Raw genomic sequence first — 21,439 nt, 5'->3', positions numbered from 1 at the left:
CAGTATGATGAGATATGAGATTTTCAGTTTATTTAAAACCAAGAGCAACAAAAAACAACAGGTAAGTGGAACATCACAAATCGTGCCACTTGGTGAGGATACAAGGTAATGGTCTCATATACATGTGAGAGATGAATAATGCAAGCTTTAGATCAAACATGAACAGTGGCAGTTTTAATAGACATACTATGAACATCTTAGGTAGCACAAGTGAAACAAAATTACGTGAGAAATGGTAATAGTGGGCACCAAGTCATTGAATATGGTGCCCCCGTTTGAAGCATTGTCCCATACTGGCACAATTAAGGACTCAAGACACATATTAAACTGTGGTATAATTGTAAAATATGACAATACATTGGACTGACAAAGTGTGAGGGACAAACTAACTGGGAAAGACAGGAAACAGGACCAGTAACTGCTACAGATGTCACAATCAATGAAGCTGACAGCAGCCGCTCGGGGTGGGGAACCAACTTGCATTACATCCCAGGGAATGGCAGCCTATGCAAGGAGCAGGCCTCATGTAAACATCAAAGATTTATGTGGTATTATGACCAACATTGGTAGCTAAGCAGATGGCATGTAAAGGGATAGCAGTCGACAACAGCAGCCGATATCAAGAAAAAACAAAGTACAGTGTTCTCGTTATACAGTGGTTAATTATCCTGTTAAATAAGTTATCTGGTGGGAAGGGGACAGAGTGCTTTGTAGTGAGGGACATGTAAACATGAAGAAAGAGTCATTTGAAGACAGTATGTCAGAAAATAGAGTAGGAGAACTAAAGTTTATGAGGAAACTTAGAATAATAATGGAACAGAACCTGATGATGACAGTTGTACTTGTTTGGAATGTCACTGTGGGAACCTAGCCAAAGCTGGACATTTGTGACACTATCCATAAATCACTATTACCTACAACAAAATAAATATTGAAGTCTCCATAGAAAATGGCTTCCCAGCTATTTTCATTAAGTGTTGTTCATACCCTCTGTAATGAAGTTTATAACATTTTCCACTGGGGTCTCTATACTGTCAAACCCAATATCTTGAATGTTTTAAACACTTTTATTAAAATATAGCTGGCAAGGAACTATTCCATGCAGTAACTATTCAGGTCTATGGCTTGGAATTTTATTCCAAATTGTTTACGTGTTGCCACTCAACCTTCCATTATATTAAGCCTAGGGTAATTGTTTTTACTGTAATGTGATACTAACTTGTATCCTTCTAAGCATACACATTTGCAGGAATATCTTTAAAGTTTCCAATTACAAGAAGTTTGTTTTCTTATTTAACAAACTTTTTAGGGTTTGATGGGAAACTCAAAATGTATTATGATTGTTAATCTTTGGAATGGGCAAGCAGTCATTTTTTGTCTGCCTGCTGGCTTTACAACTGTTTCTATATCTTTCTGGCGGTTCTGTCTTTTGAGACCATGTGCACTGATACACAGAGGTGAAAATATTGGAAATCACAAGGATTGGACAAGTGGCCTCAACGAATCGGGTTGTCTGTATATATTTGTTTGCAGTCTCCAGCGCTGGTGGAGACTAAATTCTAGCCAAGACTAAAATACTGACAAAAAAACTAGACTAAAATTGACTCATTCCTTATCACACTACAAAAGAAGAAAGAAATTATATTTAAAGAGACTGTTTAATGTTTAGTATAGTTTTGCAATAGGAATGTGATCATAGCAAGGGATGTGAAACTTAGACACAAACATAGCATGGAAGAAAAACTGCTACATATTTTGTGGCTGCATATCTGCTCTCTCATTTCATTGAAACTTGGTTTAAGCTGAAAAAAGAAGCTAGTGAAAGAAGAAGGAGGTAGAGAAAAGATTTTCATAAGGACTGCATGAGCAATATTATCACCATCTATTTGTGGCATTAGAGCAACTCAGCCTTTAAGTACAACTTGAAGAAAAGCAAGAATGATCTCAGATGAATCATTCACTTGACTTTTAAGTTGCTAAGAGCTACAACAAAGGACACAACGTCAGCTCAGTATGAGTGTGTAGACCAATTTGTGATATAACCAGATGAAGCAAGACACAAGACAGCAGTCAAAAGAGAGCCTTATTCTTTTGTGTAGATAGACTAATCATTGGCTTGCATTTAGTGTGTGACTGACAGCAGCAGTTGCAGCCATCAGCACTGCTACCTACAAACATCCCATTTATTCCAATGGGTGCCCTTACGTATAGCAACATACCCTGCTCACTGGCAACCACAGAGATGTTGCACTGATCTACTAGTAATGCAGAGGTAGTTACAACTTGATGCAGCAGTAGCAGCAGTTCATTATGCCACATGACTGTGGACTCACCCATCAAACAGACAAGCCCAATTGTTTAACAGGAAATAAACATATCTAGTTTTGACACACAAGACTGATTTCAACCTACAATAAAAATAAAAATAGTGGTGGAATACTGATGCTGGTGCTCAACACATTTATAGTTATGGAGTATTTTTTAAATATCAGTAAAAGTAATTAATAAACATATAACAGCTGACATCAAGCATTGTGATAGTTGCCCCATCAGTCCAAAAAGTTTCGTGACTGGATTAATAAAAAATAGAGAAACATTAAGAGAGTAGTTTTAGTATGTCAGGTGTTTGACATAGTCTTCATTCACTTGAGTCCAACAGAGAGAACATTCATACATCCATGTGAAACTGTCAGAAAAACTCTTCTTGGGGATGTTGTCCAACTCATGCATCACATTGGTTTGAATGTCAGTTACATTCTTAACACAGTTAAGGATGATCCTCATTCAGGATGCCCTTTTATGTCCTTCTTGTTTACTTGTATTAACGTGCCTCAGCAATGCCTCGGCGACGTGCTTGGCAACGTCGCTTGTGGCACAGCGTTCCTGTGTATCGTGCTTTGAAGGCCATAGACATTGATCTGGCTGGGCAGTTCAATAAGCAACAATTAATTGGAGGCCCGAATGTGTTTTGAGGCCTCCGTCTGAACTTTACATGTGATGTACAGGCTCTGTTTGGAGGTAGTACATGGCTCACACTTGCTGTAGTGTGGGGCAATCATTGTGACTACGGTAGATGTCTACAACACTCGTGTCAGGAACATCAACGAAACTGGTCATGCCAATCAAAGACTGATAGCCCAAGAGATTGCAGAAGGATGTAACATTTCAGTTGGATCATGTCATGAAATCCTGTCACAGCATCTTGATATGCATCGTGTTGCCACCAAGTTCATCCCAAGGCTCATGAGTCAAGATCAGAAAGACCTTTGCCTCCCAATCTGTGAAGAGCTTTTGAATTGCACAAATGAGAACAAGATGTTCCTTAAGAGAATCGTAACTGGTGATGAGACATGTGTCTATGGTTATGATGTCGAGACAAAGGTTCTATCTTCACAATGCATTGGGAAAGGTTCTGCGAGACGAAAAGAAGCTAATCAGATCAAGTCAAATTCAAAGTCATGCTGATAGTTTTCTTAGACTTTGAAGGATTAATTCATGATGAATTCATGCCACAGGGACAAACTGTTAATCAATGATACTATTGGGATTTGTTGTGATGCCTGTGAAAAAATGTGAGAAGGAAATGGCCTGGAATGTGGTGAAACAATTCACGGCTCTTGCATCACAATAATGCACCCGCACATTCATCCCTGTTGGGATATCATTATTGCACAAAAAACTGTGCTGCCTCATCCTCTGTACTCTGCAAACCTGGCTCCTGTGACCTTTTTTTTTTATTTCCAAAGTTAAAAGTCCTGTTGAGAGGATGAAGGTTTGTCACAATAGGCTAGATAAAAGGAAATTCGCAGATGGTGCTTCACATGATCCAGCAAGGGGCACATCAAGACTGCTTCTGGAAGTGGGAACAACATTGGGAGCTGTGTATCAATTGTGGACGAGACCATGCACAGATAGTAAAAGAAAGTGTAGAAAAATTCTGTGGACAAAGGTCCAGAATTTTTTGAATGGACCTCATATTTAAAATAAAGCTCTTTAGATTATGCAAATGATACGAAGTATGCAGGTAATAATTAGTGGCCTATTTAATAAGATGAATGGCCAATTTTGTCACATATAATAACGTTTTGGACAACAGAAAATCAGGGATGGAATAACAACATGAATAAGGATGGATTGCTACCCAACACATAAATGAGGTATTAAGCAGTAGACATGTAAATGTGATTGCACACACACACACAGAGAGAGAGAGAGAGAGAGAGAGAGAGAGAGAGAGAGAGAGAGAGAGCCACTGTCATCTCTGGGCAGTAAGCCTTAGCTGAGATGAGTGGTGATCTTGGCTGGGGGTTGGGCAGTGGTGGTATGAGAGAGCATGGAGGTGGAGGGATACCAGAGTAGGATGGAGGAATATGCTGTAGTGCTACCTGTGAAATTGTGTAGGAATTTGGAGGGAACAAGTTGGTGGGCCACTGCTAGGTGCAGCATTGTGAGGATGTGCTATGGCACGAGGGTGGGGTGTGTGTGTGGGATGGGATTTAAAAGGGAGAGAAGAGAATCAGAGAAGGGGAAAGAACTATGCAGGTGCACTGGCAGAATAGAAGGCTTGTGTGAGGCTGTAGTGGAAGCAGGGAAGGGTACAGAGGCTGATAGTGTGCAGGGACTAGTGAAAGTTGAGACCAGGGGAGGTTATGGCAATGGAATGTAGAGTGTGTTGCAGGGGGAGTTCCCACCTGCACAGTACAGTAAAATTGGTTTTGGTGGGCAGAAACCATGAGAGACAGGCTGTGAAGCAGTTGTTGAAGTCAAGCACTCCATGTTGTATTGCATACTCAGCAACTGAGTGGCCCAAGGAATTATAAATAACTGCAACCAATTTTGCTGCTGCCATTGTTGTTGCTGTTGTTGAATCTGTCAGAAATGCTACTGAGGTTGTAGCTAATCCAAGATTTCACAAGCTTTGCTTCCATGGTACTCTGCTAACTTTTTACCTTCCTCCAAGATCCAACCAACTGGTGGGAATGACTGGAGAAAAACCTGATAAGACTCAATCAACTAGTCTGGAGCTACCAACAGCAGATCACCAAGTGGGAACAGAAAAGACAACAATGAGGAAAAGGGACACCACTGTAATCTGGAGAGAGAATACTGGAGCACATAGTGAAAGTGGAAACAAAGGACCAATGATAGTAAAGTGAATACACCACTGAGTCCCATGTTATTGTGTAGCATAATTTAGAGGACTGCCATGAGCTCTAATTGACTGCCAGAATGGGGTGTGGTGCTGCGGCAAGGAGATGCTAGCACTCATATCTTTAACAGCTTGGCCTAGCAGACAAGATCCACTTCTGTGCTCATGGGGGAGGGCTGTGAAGTCATCAGTCATCTGAATGGTTTGATGCAGCCCACCGAAAATTCCTCCCTTGTACCAAACTCTTCAGCTCAGAATAGTACTTACATACTAAGTCCTCAATTATTTGTTGATGTATTCCAATCTCTGTCTTCTCTTCAGTTTTTATCCTCTAAGGCTCCTTCTAGTACCGTGGAAGTTATTCCATGATGTTTTAACATGTCCTATTATCCTGTCCCTTCTTTGTATCAAGAGTTTTCTGTATGTTTCTTATCTTTTCAGTCCACCTGATATTCAACATCCTACTGTAGAATCACATATCAAATGCTTTGATTCTCTTCTTTTCCAGTTTTCTCACAGTCCATGATTCACTTTCATACAATTCTGTGCTCCAAACATACATTCTCAGAAATTTCTTCCCCAGTTTAAGATTGATGTTTGACACCAAAACACTCCTCGTAGCCAGAAATTCCCTCTTTGCCTGTACTAACCAACGTTTTATGTCCTGTTTGCTTCAGCCATCATATGTTACTTTGCTTCCAAGGTAGCAGAATTCCTTAACTTCATCTACTTTGTGATTCCCAATTTTTATGGTAAGTTTATCACTAATCTCACTTCTGCTACTCCTCATTACTTTCATCTTATATTTGTTTACTCTCAGTCCACAATCTGTACTCATTAGACTGTTCAACTCAGTCAACATGTCCTATAATTCTTCCTCACTTTCACTGAGGATAAGCACTTTATTCTTGATCTTCCATTCTTCTTGTTCCTGTAGCTTACTCCTATTTCTCTGAGAATTTTCACATTTTGCACCATTTTAAAATATGTATTCACAATTTTCAGGTCAACAAATATTATACACATCTCTTGATTTTTCTTATGTTTTTCTTCCATTATCAACTGCAACATCAAACTGGCTGCCTCCCTGGTGCCCCTACCATTCCAAAAGCCAAATTTATCATTAATTTTCTTTTGCATTCTTTTGAATATTATTTTTGTCAGCAACTTGGATGTATGTGCCCTTAATCTGATAGTGAAATAATTATTGGACTTCTATGTCAGTGTTCAGGACAGTGTGCATGATATTTTACTGTCTCTCTAGACTCGTAGGTTCCACAAACCACCATGAATAGTCAGATACTCTGACAGAACCTTACCTATTCCTAGGCTTTATTTTAATCAAAGTCTTAAAGAGATCCATATTTTGAAATGGAGAAAGGTGGAATAACTTCACTAGCTCTGACACTAATTGTAATATAAATGCTATTTCTTTGTTTTGCCTATTTCTTATGCTTTATTTCGTTGCAAGTCTTACAAGGTCCAGTCAAAAAATTCCAGAACATTGTCCACAAAATTTTCCTACACTTATCTTCTACATATTGTGCATGGCCTCCTTCAAAATCCTTCCTTCCACAATTGACACACTGCTCCCAATGCCGTTTACACTTCCGGAAGCAGTCTTGGTGTGCCTCTTGCTGGTTTACACGAAGCACCATCTGCGGATTTTCTTTTATCTAGACTGTTGTTGTTGAGGTCTTCAGTCCAAAGACTGGTTTGATGCAACTCTCCTTTCTACTCTATCCCATGCAAGCCTCTTCATCTCCAAGTAACTGCTGCAACTTACATCCTTCTGAATCTGCTTAGTGTATTGATCTCTTGGACTCCCTCTATGAGTTTTATCCTCCACACTTCCCTCCAATACTAAACTGATGATCCCTTGATGCCTCAGAATGTGTCCTACCAACTGATCCCTTCTTCTAATCATGTTGTGCCACAAATTCCTCTTCTCCCCAATTCTATTCAGTACCTTCTCATTAGTTATGTGATCTACCCAGCTAATCTTCAGCAATCTTCTGTAGCAACACATTTTAAAACCTTCTATTCTCTTCTTGTCTGAACTGTTTGTTGTTAATGTTTCACTTCCATACTTGGCTGAACTCCAAACAAATACTTTCAGAAAAGAGTTCCTGACACTTATATCTATGCTCGATGTTAACAAATTTCTCTTCTTCAGAAACGCTTTCCTTGGCATCATCAGTCTACATTTCATATCCTCTCTACGTCGACTATCATCAGTTATTTTGCTGCCCAAATAGCAAAACTCTTCTGTTACCTTAAGTGTCTCAGTTCCTAATCTAATTCCCTCAACATCAGCTGATTTAATTTGACTACACTCCATTATCCTCATTTTGCTTTTGTTGATGTCCATCTTATATCTTCCATTCAAGACACTGTCCATTCCGTTCAACTACTCTTCCAAGTCCTTTGCTGTTTCTGACAGAAGTACAATGTCACTGGCAAACCTCACAGTTTTTATTTCTTCTCCCTGGATTTTAATTTCTACTCAAACTTTTTCTTTTGTTTCCATTACTGCTTGCTCAATATATAGATTGAATAACATCACGGATAGGCTACAACCCTATCTCATGCCATTCTCAACCAGTGCTTTCTTTTCATGACCCAAAACTCTTTATAACTGCCATCTGATTTCTGTACAAACTGTAAATAGCCTTTTACTCTTTGTATTTTATCCCTGCCACCTCCAGATGTTGAAAGAGAATATTCCAGTCAGCATTGTCAAAAGCTTCCTCTAACTCTACAGATGCTATAAACATAGATTTGCCTTTCTTTAACCGACCTTTGAAGATAAATCGTAGGGTCAGTATTGCTTCACATGTTCCTACATTTCTATGGAATCCAAACTGATCTTCCCCAAGGCTGGCTTTTACCAGTTTTTCCATTCATCTGTAAAGAATTCCTGTTAGTATTTTGCAATTGTGACTTATTAAACTGATAGTTTAGTAATTTTCACAACTGTCAGCACAGTGTTCCTCAGTACATTATGTACCCAAATATTGCAAGAGACGGGAATGCATAATGCGCCCACAAACACTGTCAATCATGACCATTTTGGTGGTACAGGAGTTATGACATAGGGAGCTGAACTCCAAATTTCCAGGTGTTGTGGTGTAGGAAGGCATAATGTTGCATGGTTATACTGACCTCCAAATTTTTAGACATTGTAACAGTCACTGGTCAACATTATGTGATGCTGTGCTCCTTTCCCTTGTGCATCTTTGCAGGAGTGCATTCAACTATGACAATATTTTTGGATGACAAAGTGTGACCACATCGAGCACTACCATCAGTGTAGTATACTTTTATTAGAAAAGTATGGTAGTTAATGAAATATTCCAAATATTAAATTTAATTATACTTTGTCATATAGGTTGTAGGTATTTATGTGCACTAAACATGTATCACCTGATCATGATAGGATGGTCTCCAGCTGCTCCAACCAGAATGCAACTGAAATGCGTTGAATGGGAGCAACAGTCTGGAGTGGAGTGGTGAAGGAGGAGGGACAGCAGGGTACAGGTGGGGGGAAGAAGAATCAATGCTGCCTGGTGAAGCATGCAGGGTCTAGAGGTGGCAGGACAAGGCTGCCACCTCTAGTCCTTGCATGCTCTGCCAGGCAGTGCTGATTCCTCTTACACTACCCATACCCTGCTACCTCTCCTCCTTCCACACTCTGTTCCAGATTGCTGCTCCTGTTCAATGCATTTCAGTTGCATTCTGGCCAGAGATAGTGAACATGTGTATGTGAGGTGTGCTTGCTTCTGTGAATGTGTGTGTGTTTTTCTTTCATAAAGAAGACTTTGGGCAAAAGCATATATGTAACAGTCCTTTCATTGTGTCTGTCTGCAGCTCAACTTGTCATCATTATGGTGAGCAGCAGTCATTCCTTTTCATGATATTGTTGATGTTCCAGTATGTACTTCCCATTATTAGATGGGTGTATGAAAATGACAAAAAACGGATGTAAGTAAAAAAACTCAGTCATATACTTTCAAATACTTAGAAACAACCAGATTGAAATGAGCTGCCTATTACTACTACAGATCTCACATCAAAACATGTATAATTAAATAATTTTCTTTGTATTATAGACCTCTGAAGAGCCTAGTGTGACTAGTTGAAACATGTTTGGTACACACAATAAATTCACTTGCAGAAGATGAAATTTTTCATATCTATATGATAAGGAATAATAAAAGTAGCATTTGAGGAGAACTGACTGCAGTTATTAAGTATGTTATAAAATTTGAGTTTCTAGAAATTTCTGGCAAGCTTTAATAGCTAACAGAAGCAAATGTGCAAGAACAAAAGATTGGTCAATGGAAGGGAATGTAATAGAAATACTATGTTAAGAATACATAATCAATAATTAAATAAAATAACTGTGTTGTCAGACATGTACAACAATTACCTACATTTCCTATTCTTTATGATGTTACTGGAAATGTAATGTCTCTGTACTTTAACATTTTGTAACAACTTTCCTTTGTGACTCTTTAGACAGGAACCTTGGACAACACCACAGTCACTCTTGTTTGAGCTGTCTTTAATTAATGTTCACACAGTAACTCCAAATTGTGTATTATTGAGTAAAGTTCCATGAAGTCTGTGGCCCATATTTTGAGAAATTTCCCTTCATATATTGTATTTAAGTTATACACTTTCAAGTCGTAGTATATTGCTGATCTATCATATAAAAATAATAATGGAACTATTTATCTACAAGATAATCACAGTGAAAGTGTTCTCTGACAATAAATATACTTTAACTGAAATTTAACTTTAATGTTATCAACTAGATTAGTTGAAATTATTGAGGCTCCTGTTGTTTCAGTTATTGGACAATAAATGAAGACAATGCTCAAGTTAATTAAGATCAATAATCTTACAACTGGTGCTGTGATACCTGCATGTACTTGTGATATTGGGTGATGATTGACTAATGGATCATAATACATAAAAGGGAAGATAGTGTAGTACTATAAGTCTTATCTACATTGCTAAATAATTGGGACATTGAAAAAGGAGGTAAAATTTGTGGTACTTCTTGAAAGCTACATAGCATTAAAAGAAGGTAGGTAAACAAATAGAGATTTAAATAAGCTTTTAAGAACAGTGCTATACAAAGTATATAGTAAACAACCACATTGTGTACAAAATGTTTCTACTGTAGTCAACAAGGACAGATTGAGACGAGGCCTGTAAAGAATTTCTATGTCCAATAAGTAAAAACAATATCTGTGAGAGAAGACCTTATGTTATAGTAAAAGGATTTACAATAGGTTGATCCAAAAGAATTAAATCAATAGATACCTTATCAAATTTTAAAAGCAGTACAAATTTATATTTTGTTGACCTCTGCCGTTGCTTCTACAGCATAGATAAATTCTTCAGAAAGTAACTCAGTCTATAAATGGTGTGTTCAGCTTACAAGAGATTCAATGTGACGTACAACAAAATAGAAATTTGAGAACATATTATGTTCCTGTGTTTAATTATGGAGTACATTTACATGATAGAAATCATGTGACTGTGTACTAATGGGACATACTATGTGATGATTTACTGCCTTGCTGAGATGAAGAAACTAAAATTATTAGTTGGTATTTGTATGCAGTATAATAGTATTAGCATGCGTATATTTGAGTTTAATAAAGTACCCAGGTATATTCTTATGCTTTCAGGCAATTTAAATATAAAATTCGTATGGTATCCATAGTATCATCAGTAAATATCAATTATCACAAATAGAGTTTTCCTGCATTATACCATATGGATGTACAAAAATGATTAACAAGAGCCAGTAAAGTGCATATGTACACTGACATGAACAGCACATTATGATAAGCAGATGTTATCCACATTAAAATAATAAATTGCATAAAAGTATCATCTTTGGTTATAAATGATGTGCATAGTATGGCATACAAACTTTTTTCAACCTTATACTTCTCAAATAACGTTTATGTGACATGGTAACAAGATGATCTAGCATTGTGTGTATTGCAACAGAGCAAGAAGAGAGAGAGAGATGATTGACAATGAGGAGTATAATCTAAATGTAACTTCTCCTTACCCATATATGACAAAATTTGCCCACATCTTTGTATGTCTTTCAAGAATTGGTATCTCTGGAGCACCTTCATTGAAAAATGGGAATAGAACAGACACATGAAATAGATACATGGTGTCATCTTGATGCATAACACCTGAAACAATACAAAAGAACAATAAAATTCTTAGCTATATGCAAGTTATAAACAGTCTAAATACTTTATCAGTTCTAAAAAAAGAAAAAAATGGAATCTTACAACACTGCAATGCAATAAATCATACTGACATAGTAATTACAGTTTACATTGACAGAAAAGTTACCAAATAAATAATATGAGCTTACTTGAAAATGATCTGTCTGGTAAATAAATAAACATTCACTGTCTGACAAAAAAGTGAAACACCCAGAAACATGTCATTGTGACTCTGCACTTGTACACATCATTAGCAGGTATGTAAATGATTACAGTTGCAATTGTCTGTGACAGATGGAATGACCATCCATGTTCATGTTTAGTGTTGTTATCAAGACTTGTAGGGTATATAATGTTCATAAACAGTGACATACCTTGAGTGATCACTATGAAGGACACAGAGATGTCGCACACTCATATGAGATGGACTACATGGTCCATACATGAGGGTACAAGTACTTATCATGAAGGTTCTGGTCAGCCAAGTCAAACTACTGCAAGGGAGGATCACCTTATTGTGCATCAGACTCATCATAGCCTTTTCACACCTCCAGCAACCAACTGAGAAAAAGTAATGGACTCCCATCAACAAACTGTGCCATCCCACACTACTGCTTGAAGGCTAGCAGCAGTTGGACTAGGGAATTATCATCCCACACATAGGCTACCATTAACGCCACAAAACAAATGCCTGCTTTTGGATTGATGACATGACTGATAAGCATAGACTGCTGATGAATGGTGTCATATTGTGTTCAGTGGTGAATCATAGTTCTGCATAGCCCAAAATGGCCATCATCAGTGTGTATGGTGGCTACCTGGGAGATAGTCCCATTCTTAATGGGATGTTGGTGCTGCTCCCAGAGCCATGGTGTGGGAAACCATATGGTATGAATGACTCCTGTGGCCAGCAAGTTCATCAGATCTGTCCCGAATGGAAAATGTTGGGGCCAGCCTGGATGTCAACTCCATCCCAGTGACTGTATCCAGGATATCAAGAACCAATTACACCAGTTGTGGGCCAGCTTGTATGAGAGGATACAATGGCTTCATGATACCCACCCCAAACAAATCAGTGCATGCACCCAGGCCAGAGTGAGTACAATATCTACAATATCATACTGATAAGTGCACTCACACCGCCAAGTTCTTTGTACATTTCACTCTACATTGATTTCACTGAAAAACATCACATATCCTCTCAAGCTTTGAAGCCTACAGTCTAGACTGAAGTCTACATGGAATTTTCTTGTCCTTAAATAAATTTTATTCCCTTGAAAACAGTATCAAAAATAGACATTAAAGGTATTCTATAAAAAACTCCATACAGACTACCTGATAACAACATAAAATGGAGTCAATAGATAAACTAATTACGTAAGTTTGATAGGTATATTTTGTGTTTGGACCTATCTCTGATTGTCTTGACTTGAAGACTGGATTGCTGGCATGTTTTTCACTCTGCTTGTTGTCTTACATATTTCATTGTTGAGACAACGAGTCAACTGTAAGAAAATGTACATTTAGAATACTATAGAGAGTAGATAACTAAATATATGTCAGAGTCTATTTTTTCTGTACATTTACTTCTTATTGATATTTATTACTAGTAATAAAAATCAGTTTCAGCTGAAGTTTGATTTATACAGCCACAATAATCAAATATAACAATAAAAGTCATGCAATCCTTACATCCTTGTCTAGAGTCAAAGCGAGGGTCTGTATTCTAGTATGAGGGTCTTTAACAAGTAACCATGTTATATAAAGGAAGAAACTAATGGTTACTATGACATAAAAAAATAAATAAATAAAAAATAAAAACTAATTTATTAGGCACTAGAAGGTTCCTGTTTAGCTGGATGATCAGCTGCAAAGTTCACTAAAAACAACCATCTCTCCCTATGGCTCATACATAACTATTGTTTTATGATACATATCAATTTAGTAAGCATAAATAGTTTACATTAGTCAAATTATGAAAGGAGTAAGGATAACAATTCACTGTATAACTGAGGCCCTGAGCATCAATTGGCATATAAACAAGACTAAAGCTGTTGCTAGGTTTTCAAACACTGTCCTTGTTCAGAGATAATTAGTTCACTCTCAATCTCTCTCTCTTTCTCTTATACATGGCTACTTAGTTTAAGATTAATGCAGTTAATAATTGTGACGGCTCCAAAATCAGAAACCATAGCAAGGGAGAAGGAGACTGTATGTCCAATGGCAAGTGTGCTGCAACAAGACTATTTTTGGTTGATCCAGTTCAAATTGATCAATAGTTAACAATATTATGAGAATAAAACTTGTTACTCACCAATAGCGGAGATGTTGAGTCACAGATATGCACAACAAAAAGACTCACAATTAAAGCTTTCGGTCATTTAAGGCCTTCATCAACAATACACACACACGCGTCCACACACACACACACACACACACACACACACACACACACACACACACTCCAGACAAACTCACACTGACACAAACACAACTCACACATGACTGCAGTCTCAGGCAACTGAAACCACACTGTGAGCATCAGCACCAGTGCATGATAGGAGTGGCGACTGAGTGGTGGTAAGGAGCGTGGTGGGGGTGATGGGGAGTGAAGTGCTGCAGCCTAGACAGAGGGCAGGGGAGAGTTTGGGATTGGGATTGGGGGGGGGGGGTAGGAGTGGAAAAGGAGAGAAATAAAAAGACTTCGTTAGTCACTGTCCTTACCCATCCAGCTCCTTCCCTGTTCCCATTACAGCACTACACAGCCATTATTCCACCACCACACCCAGTCTTTTTACTTCTCTCCTTTTCCACTCCTCCACCCCCTCCCCTCCCCAACTCTCCCCTGCCATCCATTTAACCTGCAGCACTTCACTGTCCAGCAGCCCCACCATACTATTCCTCCCCCTCCCCGCACGGGATGTTCTCTGTATCATGGCCACAGCAATGCAGTGCATATTATTTACACTAGCTGACTTAGTTATTCAACTATGAGTATTCCCATCCAAGTCCACTTCACTGGTGACCCTGCAGTGAACATCAGCAGCCAATATCGTTGCTCAGTGCACTTGGCCTCATCACTCATGTTCTGACAATGGAGCCAATGAGATATATATGTTCCTAGTGGACTATAGGTAAAAGACAGGGACTTCCTTGGTGTTTCATTTAGAGTTTAAAAGTGTGAAAAACAAAAGCAATGCTTTTTGTGTTGTGCTGCGGATAACAACAAGGACTCTTGTGTACCTGAGCGAGGTGTGACACCTGCTGGCCTCCTAGGCAATTTTGGTAATGAGTGCATACAACCAAGACACTGTACCGCAAACTGTTTTGGACAGACACAGTGGCACACTGTTCAATTTTCTCAGACCAGTCATGTCAGGGACATTCCAGCTGCACCTGCTTGCAGCGTAATGCAGAGCACAGCCAGCTAGGCCACACAAGAAGAATCTCCAATTTTCTTCTGCACCACTACTGGACCCAGGGAGCTCATCTGCAGTCATCCTGTGACCCCACATGGCACCGCGTCTGTGACTAACTTCAATATACCAATTGCTCAACTGGAAACCTCAACCCAAAGTGCCACTGTTTCACCCTGCTGTCACCATGACTCATGAACACTGAGTTCAACCTGAAGTACACTGGAATTTTCCATGACAGCTCCAAGTCTGACACTCTCTTGAGCTGTGTAGGGGAGCACACTTACATCATCAATGATATCATACATATATCCCTAGTTGATGGCAGATTTTATGCAGCAAAAGCAGAACTGCTCCACTGGCTAGCCAATACAATGGAGCAATTACTATGTCATTTAAAATGAATCATTAGATGCCAAGAAGCTCTCTTAGAGACACCCTCACATGTCAGTTTTTCCAGACAATGTGTAAGCCAGACAGTGTGTATGGCAGCTGTGGCATGTTAAGCTACCAACACAGTTACAGGTAGCCACCATATTGCATTAGAACAAACTGATAGAATGCAATTTCATTCTGGCTGATAGGCTTTCAGTTATGTTACAGCACTGATAATATATGGATTTTCCAGACAACAATAACCAGCAGCACAGCCAAGGATCATGTCATGGCACAAGTTCACAGACAGCTGAGCCAAAATGAGTGTTCATATATGGTACCAAGGATGACACCACCACCAACTACTGAGATAGCTGTGACCTCCAGCCAGTCAAAAGAAACATGCCGTTGGCCATCAACAACATTCTGCACCTATGCAAGACAAGTGCAGCATCGCCACTATTGGTTCCACGCACACTTCAGCAATGAAGCACACAATTGCTCACCCTTCTGCAATCACCTAAACTTGAAATTTATTCTGCAGTAGGTGCCCAAGATTGCAGCAGTCATCAAAGCTGCCTACAATCATGACACATTGACCAAACTAATTTTACCCTGGTTCCATGTGATGATGGCAAACTCTTGATTCAGAGTTACTCAACCACCCAATTCTTTATCATCAACACTGGTTCAAAAGTGAGCACCATTCTCTGTGAGAACCATATAATAGAGTGGAATATACCATATTTTACAGACTACAAAATGCACTTTTTTTTTCGAAAAACTGGCTCCAAAATTCAGGTGCGCCTTATACTCAAAATTAATATAAAAATGTTCACTATTTGATTTGAAATTCCCAACAGTCTTAAAAATGGCCATATATTCAATACTACGGGACACCTACCTCTATCTAGTAACACTGGATTCAACTGGCAGTAGCAGTGCACAGATGCAATGAACATGAGTTGTGGGGATTCACAAGCTTGCTAACCCCGCTCCCACCCTGCCATACAAACCCAGAACACCGTCTGCCTATGAAGTATCATTGCAGTCTACTGTGCCAGCGAACTTGAACTGAAAGTGATTTGTGTGATCAGTAATAGTACAATACTTTTGTTAGTAGCTACTTTCATAATGCAAAAAAATAAAAGGTATTCATGTGGTGCAGACTGTAAATTGAAAGTAGCAGCATATGCAGAAGAACATGGAAACAGAGCGGCTGAGTGACATTGTGCCCTCAACCAACAGAATAAAAGATTTGTGATTGGAGGGCCAGTAAAGAAAAACTGAAAAAAAATGAGGAAGACTAAATTTGCAAATACAGGACTGAACATAAAATGGCTAGAAGATGATGTATTGAAATAGATTCAAAGACACCATCAAAATGGTATTGGAATTAATACAAAAATGATTCAAATACATGCTTGTAAGCTAGTGCTACAGTGGAACAGCCTTTAAGGGTTGAGTTGGTTAGTACTACAGGTTTACAGTGTCATGGACTTAGCATGTAAGCCAAAACCAAAATATCTCAGAAAATGCCACAAGAGGCCAAAGAGAAAATATTACCTTTCCATCACTATATTATTCAGCATCAAAAGAAAACCATGTGGAACTAAGTCAAATAGTGAGCATGGTCGAAACTCCTCTGACATTTGATGTGCTGTGAAACAGGACTGTTGCCATGAAAGGTGCTAAAATTCTAATTATAAAAACTTCACTTGCCAGAGACTGCAGTCATGTGTGCATGAGTTGTCTTTGCATAAGTGTGTGTATGTGTGTGTGTGTGTGTGTGTGTGTGTGTGTGTGTGTGTGTCTGTTGTCTATTTTTGATGAAGGCCTTGCTGGCCGAAAGCTTACTTGTAACAGTCTTTTTGTCGTGTCTATCTGCAACTCAGCATCTCCACTGTATGGTGGGTAGCAACTTTCCTTTTCATAAAATCATACATTCCATCCCAGAATTTCCATTGTTTGATTAGCTATAAAAACAAGTGGACATGAAAAAATGCACGACATTGTTGTCCTTCCATGTTGTACTGCTGTTACTAAAATTAATCCAAAGATCATTTTCAAGTGCAAAACAATGCCAGTACCTTCTGAAGTACCACCAGGTCTTATTGTTAACGTATATCACAAAGGCTGGATGGATGAGGCTGATATGAAATTATGGATGAACAGAGTGTGGGAAAGAAGGAAAGGTGCTTTACTGAAGAAGAGTTCTCTTCTTGTGCTAGACCAGTTTAGTAGTCATTTGAAAAAGTCTTTGAAAGAGAAACTGAGACAGGGAAATACACAACTTGCTGTTATTCCAGGAGGACTTACTTCACAACTGAAACCTCTTGATGACTTGATAAATAAACTATTTAAAATCTATATGAGAGATGAATGGAACAAATGGATGATGGATAAAACCCAACATGAATTCATGCTGAAGGGAACTTTAATATGAACTACAATCAAACAAGTGTGTTGGTGGATAAAACAGTCATAGTCTAGAGGGAGAGAAAACATTATTGTCAAATCTTTCAAGAAGTGCATCATAAATAATGCTCTTGATGGTGGTGAATATCATCTTACATATGAAGAGAACGTGAATGATGATGAACAGGAAGAAGAAGAAGAAAGTTTGGATGACGATTTTCAGGGCTTTTGAAGGTCAGTTCAGTTTTATAAACTAACATTTTCTTTTTTAGTCTGTCTTCACAATCTAATAATAAAAGTGGTAAAAATGTTATGTTTTTTTTAAAAAATTGCTTAACAATCAAGGTGCGTCTTATAGTCCGTAGAGTTTTATAGACCATAAAATATGGTACTGACCTTTGGACTTGTTCCAAATGATTCTTCTATTGTGATTTATGCAACTGACATCAGAGGACCTGTCTTAGGGGCAGGTTTTGTTAGACACTAACTCTCTTGATCTGACACACCAAAGGAATGGAGAATCCATGACCAGCACAAATACTCAGCCTCCTAGATAACACTGCAACTGGCTTGAAAATAATATGCTGCACTATGCCTGGTTTCTCTGCACAAGTTTGGTGCACTATGTCACAAATTTGCATCAAACTCTTCGCACCACTCAACAAGTAGAAGGGTATTTTTGACGATGTACACTGGCTGTCACAGCCTGTAGTACATCCCACAAACAAACTAATCTAATAGACCAAGTCACAAAGGAATTAAAGACATTACCTGCCAGTGGATGTTGATTTATATCAATGGGGCAAGTTGAAAATCTGTGCCAGACCAGGATTTCGAATGGCTCTGAGCACTATGGGACTTAACTTCTGAGGTCATCAGTCCCCTAGAACTTAGAACTACTTAAACCTAACTAACCTAAGGACATCACACACATCCATCCTGAGGCAGGATTCGAACCTGCGACTGTAGCGGTTGCTCTGTTCCAGACTGTAGCGCCTAGAACCGCTCGGACACTCCAGACCAGAATTTCAAACAAGGTCTACTGCTTACTATGCAGATGTGCTGACCACTATGCCATCTGGCCACAGTGATTTCCACAGCCACACAAACTACATCTAGATCTACATACATACTCTGCAATCCACCATACGGTGCATGACGGAGGGTACCTCGTACCACAACTAGCATCTTCTCTCCCTGTTCCACTCCCAAACAGAAATGGGAAAAATGACTGCCTATATGCCTCTGTACGAGCCCTAATCTCTCTTATCTTATCTTTGTGGCCTTTCCGCGAAATGTAAGTTGGCGGCAGTAAAATTGTACTGTAGTCTGCCTCAAATGCTGGTTCTCTAAATTTCCTCAGTAGTGATTCATGAAAAGAACGCCTCCTTTCCTCCCCGAGACTCCCACCCGAGTTTCTGAAGCATTTCTGTAACATTCGCATGATGATCAAACCTACCAGTAACAAATCTAGCAGCCCGCCTCTGAATTGCTTCTATGTCCTCCCTCAATCTGACCTGATAGGGATCCCAAACGCTCGAGCAGTACTCAAGAATAGGTCGTATTAGTCTTTAAGTGGTCTCCTTTACAGATGAACCACATCTTCCCAAAATTCTACCAATGAACCGAAGACGACTATCCGCCTTCCCCACAACTGCCATTACATGCTTGTCCCACTTCATATCGCTCTGCAATGTTACGCCCAAATATTTAATCAACGTGACTGTGTCAAGTGCTACACTACTAATGGAGTATTCAAACATTACGGGGTTCTTTTTCCTATTCATCTGCATTAATTTACATTTATCTATATTTAGAGTTAGCTGCCATTCTTTACACCAATCACAAATCCTGTCCAAGTCATCTTGTATCCTCCTACAGTCACTCAACAACGACACCTTCCCGTACACCACAGCATCATTAGCAAACAGCTGCACATTGTTATCCACCCTATCCAAAAGATCATTTATGTAGATAGAAAACAACAGCGGACCTACCACACTTCCCTGGGGCACCCCAGATGATACCCTCACCTCCAATGAACACTCACCATCGAGGACAACGTACTGGGTTCTATTACTTAAGAAGTCTTCAAGCCACTCACATACTTGGGATCCAATCCTGTATGCTCGTACCTAAGTTAGGAGTCTGCAGTGGGGCACCGAGTCAAACGCTTTCCGGAAGTTGAGGAATATGGCATCCATCTGATACCCTTCATCCGTGGTTCGCAAGATACCATGTGAAAAAAGGGCGAGTTGCATTTCACAGGAGCGATGCTTTCTAAAGCCATGCTGATGCATGGACAGCAACTTCTCTGTCTCAAGGAAATTCATTATATTCGAAATGAGAATATGTTCGAGAATCCTGCAACAAACCAATGTTAAGGATATTGGTCTGTAATTTTGAGGATCTGTCCTTCTACCCTTCTTATGTACAGGTGTCACCTGCACTTTTTTCCAGTCACTCAGGACTTTACGTTGGGCAAGAGATTCACGATAAATACAAGCTAAGTAAGGTGCCAATGAAGTAGAGTACTCTCTGTAAAACTGAATTGGAATCCCATCAGGACCTGGCTATTTATTTATTTTCAACCCATTCAGCTGCTTCACAACCCCAGGGATGTCTATCACTATGTCCTCCATACGGGAATCTGTACAAGACTCAAATGGTGATATGTTTGTATGATCCTCCTGTGTGAAAGATTTCTCAAATGCTAAATTTAAAATTTCAGCTTTTGTTTTGCTGTCTTCTGTTGCCAGGCCAGACTGGTAGTTGCTTCAGGTAGTTGCTATCATATTTGTTACATAATACTTCAAGAACATTACACCAGACTGTTTCCAATGTGATAGTGAAAAGGAAGCATGAAGGGACAGGTACAGCACAAAATTGTACAGGCCGAACTCATCTGTAGACTGACAGAGACCGCTAACAGTTGAAGAGGATCGTAATGTGTTATAGGCAGACATCTATCCAGACCATCACACTGGGATTACAAGCTGTATCAGCATCCACAGCAAGTACTATGAAAGTTACGCGGGAGGTGAGAAAACTTGGATTTCACGGTGGCTGCTCATAAGCCACATATCACGACAGTAAATGCCAAATGATGCATCCCTTGGTGTAAGGAGCTTAAACATTGGATGATTGAACAGCAGAAAAACATTGTGTGGAGTGACAAATCACAGTACACAATGTGGTGATCCGATGGCAGGGTGTGGGTATGGTGAATGGCCAGTGAACATCATCTGCTAGTGTGTGTATTGCTAACAGTATAATTCAGAGGTGATGGTGTTATGGTGTGATCGTGTTTTTCATGGAGGGAGCTTGCACCCCTTGTTGTTTGGTGTTGCACTATCACATCACAGGCCTACATTGATGTTTTAAGCACCTTCTTGCTTCCCACTGTTGAAGAGCAATTCAGGGATGATGATTGCATCTTTCAACACGATCGATCACCTGTTCATAATGCACGGTCTGTGGCAGAGTGGTTACACACAATAACATTACGACAATAACATCCCTGTAATGGATTAGGCTGCACAGAGTCCTGACCTGAATCCTATAGAACACCTTTGGGATGTTTTGGAGCACCAACTTTGTACCAGGGCTCACTGACCAACATCGTTACCTCTCCTCGGTGCAGCACTCCATGGTGAATGGGCTGCCATTCCCCAAGAAACCTTCTAGCACCTGACTGAAGGTATGCCTGTGAGAGTGGAAGCTGTGATCAAGGCTAAGCATGGGCCAATACCATATTGAATTCCAGCTTAACCGATGGAAGGTGCCACAAACTAGTAAGTCATTTTCAGCTA

The 21,439-nt window shown here is 39.4% G+C and overlaps 1 protein-coding gene across 1 annotated transcript in view; it reads right to left on the bottom strand.

The window, feature by feature from the left end:
- The window catches only part of LOC126191192 (esterase E4-like), a 207,433-nt gene that overhangs the window by 38,347 nt on the left and 147,647 nt on the right, over positions 1-21,439 (bottom strand). The window contains exon 10 of the mRNA XM_049931989.1: positions 11,247-11,379. Within this exon, the coding sequence (XP_049787946.1) occupies positions 11,247-11,379 (133 nt within the window). The remainder of the gene's footprint in view (positions 1-11,246; positions 11,380-21,439) is intronic.

This window comes from Schistocerca cancellata, chromosome 1, assembly GCF_023864275.1.
Source record: "Schistocerca cancellata isolate TAMUIC-IGC-003103 chromosome 1, iqSchCanc2.1, whole genome shotgun sequence".
NCBI lineage: Eukaryota > Metazoa > Arthropoda > Insecta > Orthoptera > Acrididae > Schistocerca > Schistocerca cancellata.
Note: the sequence above shows the minus strand (reverse complement) of the source record. Positions and strands in the feature narration are given on the sequence as shown.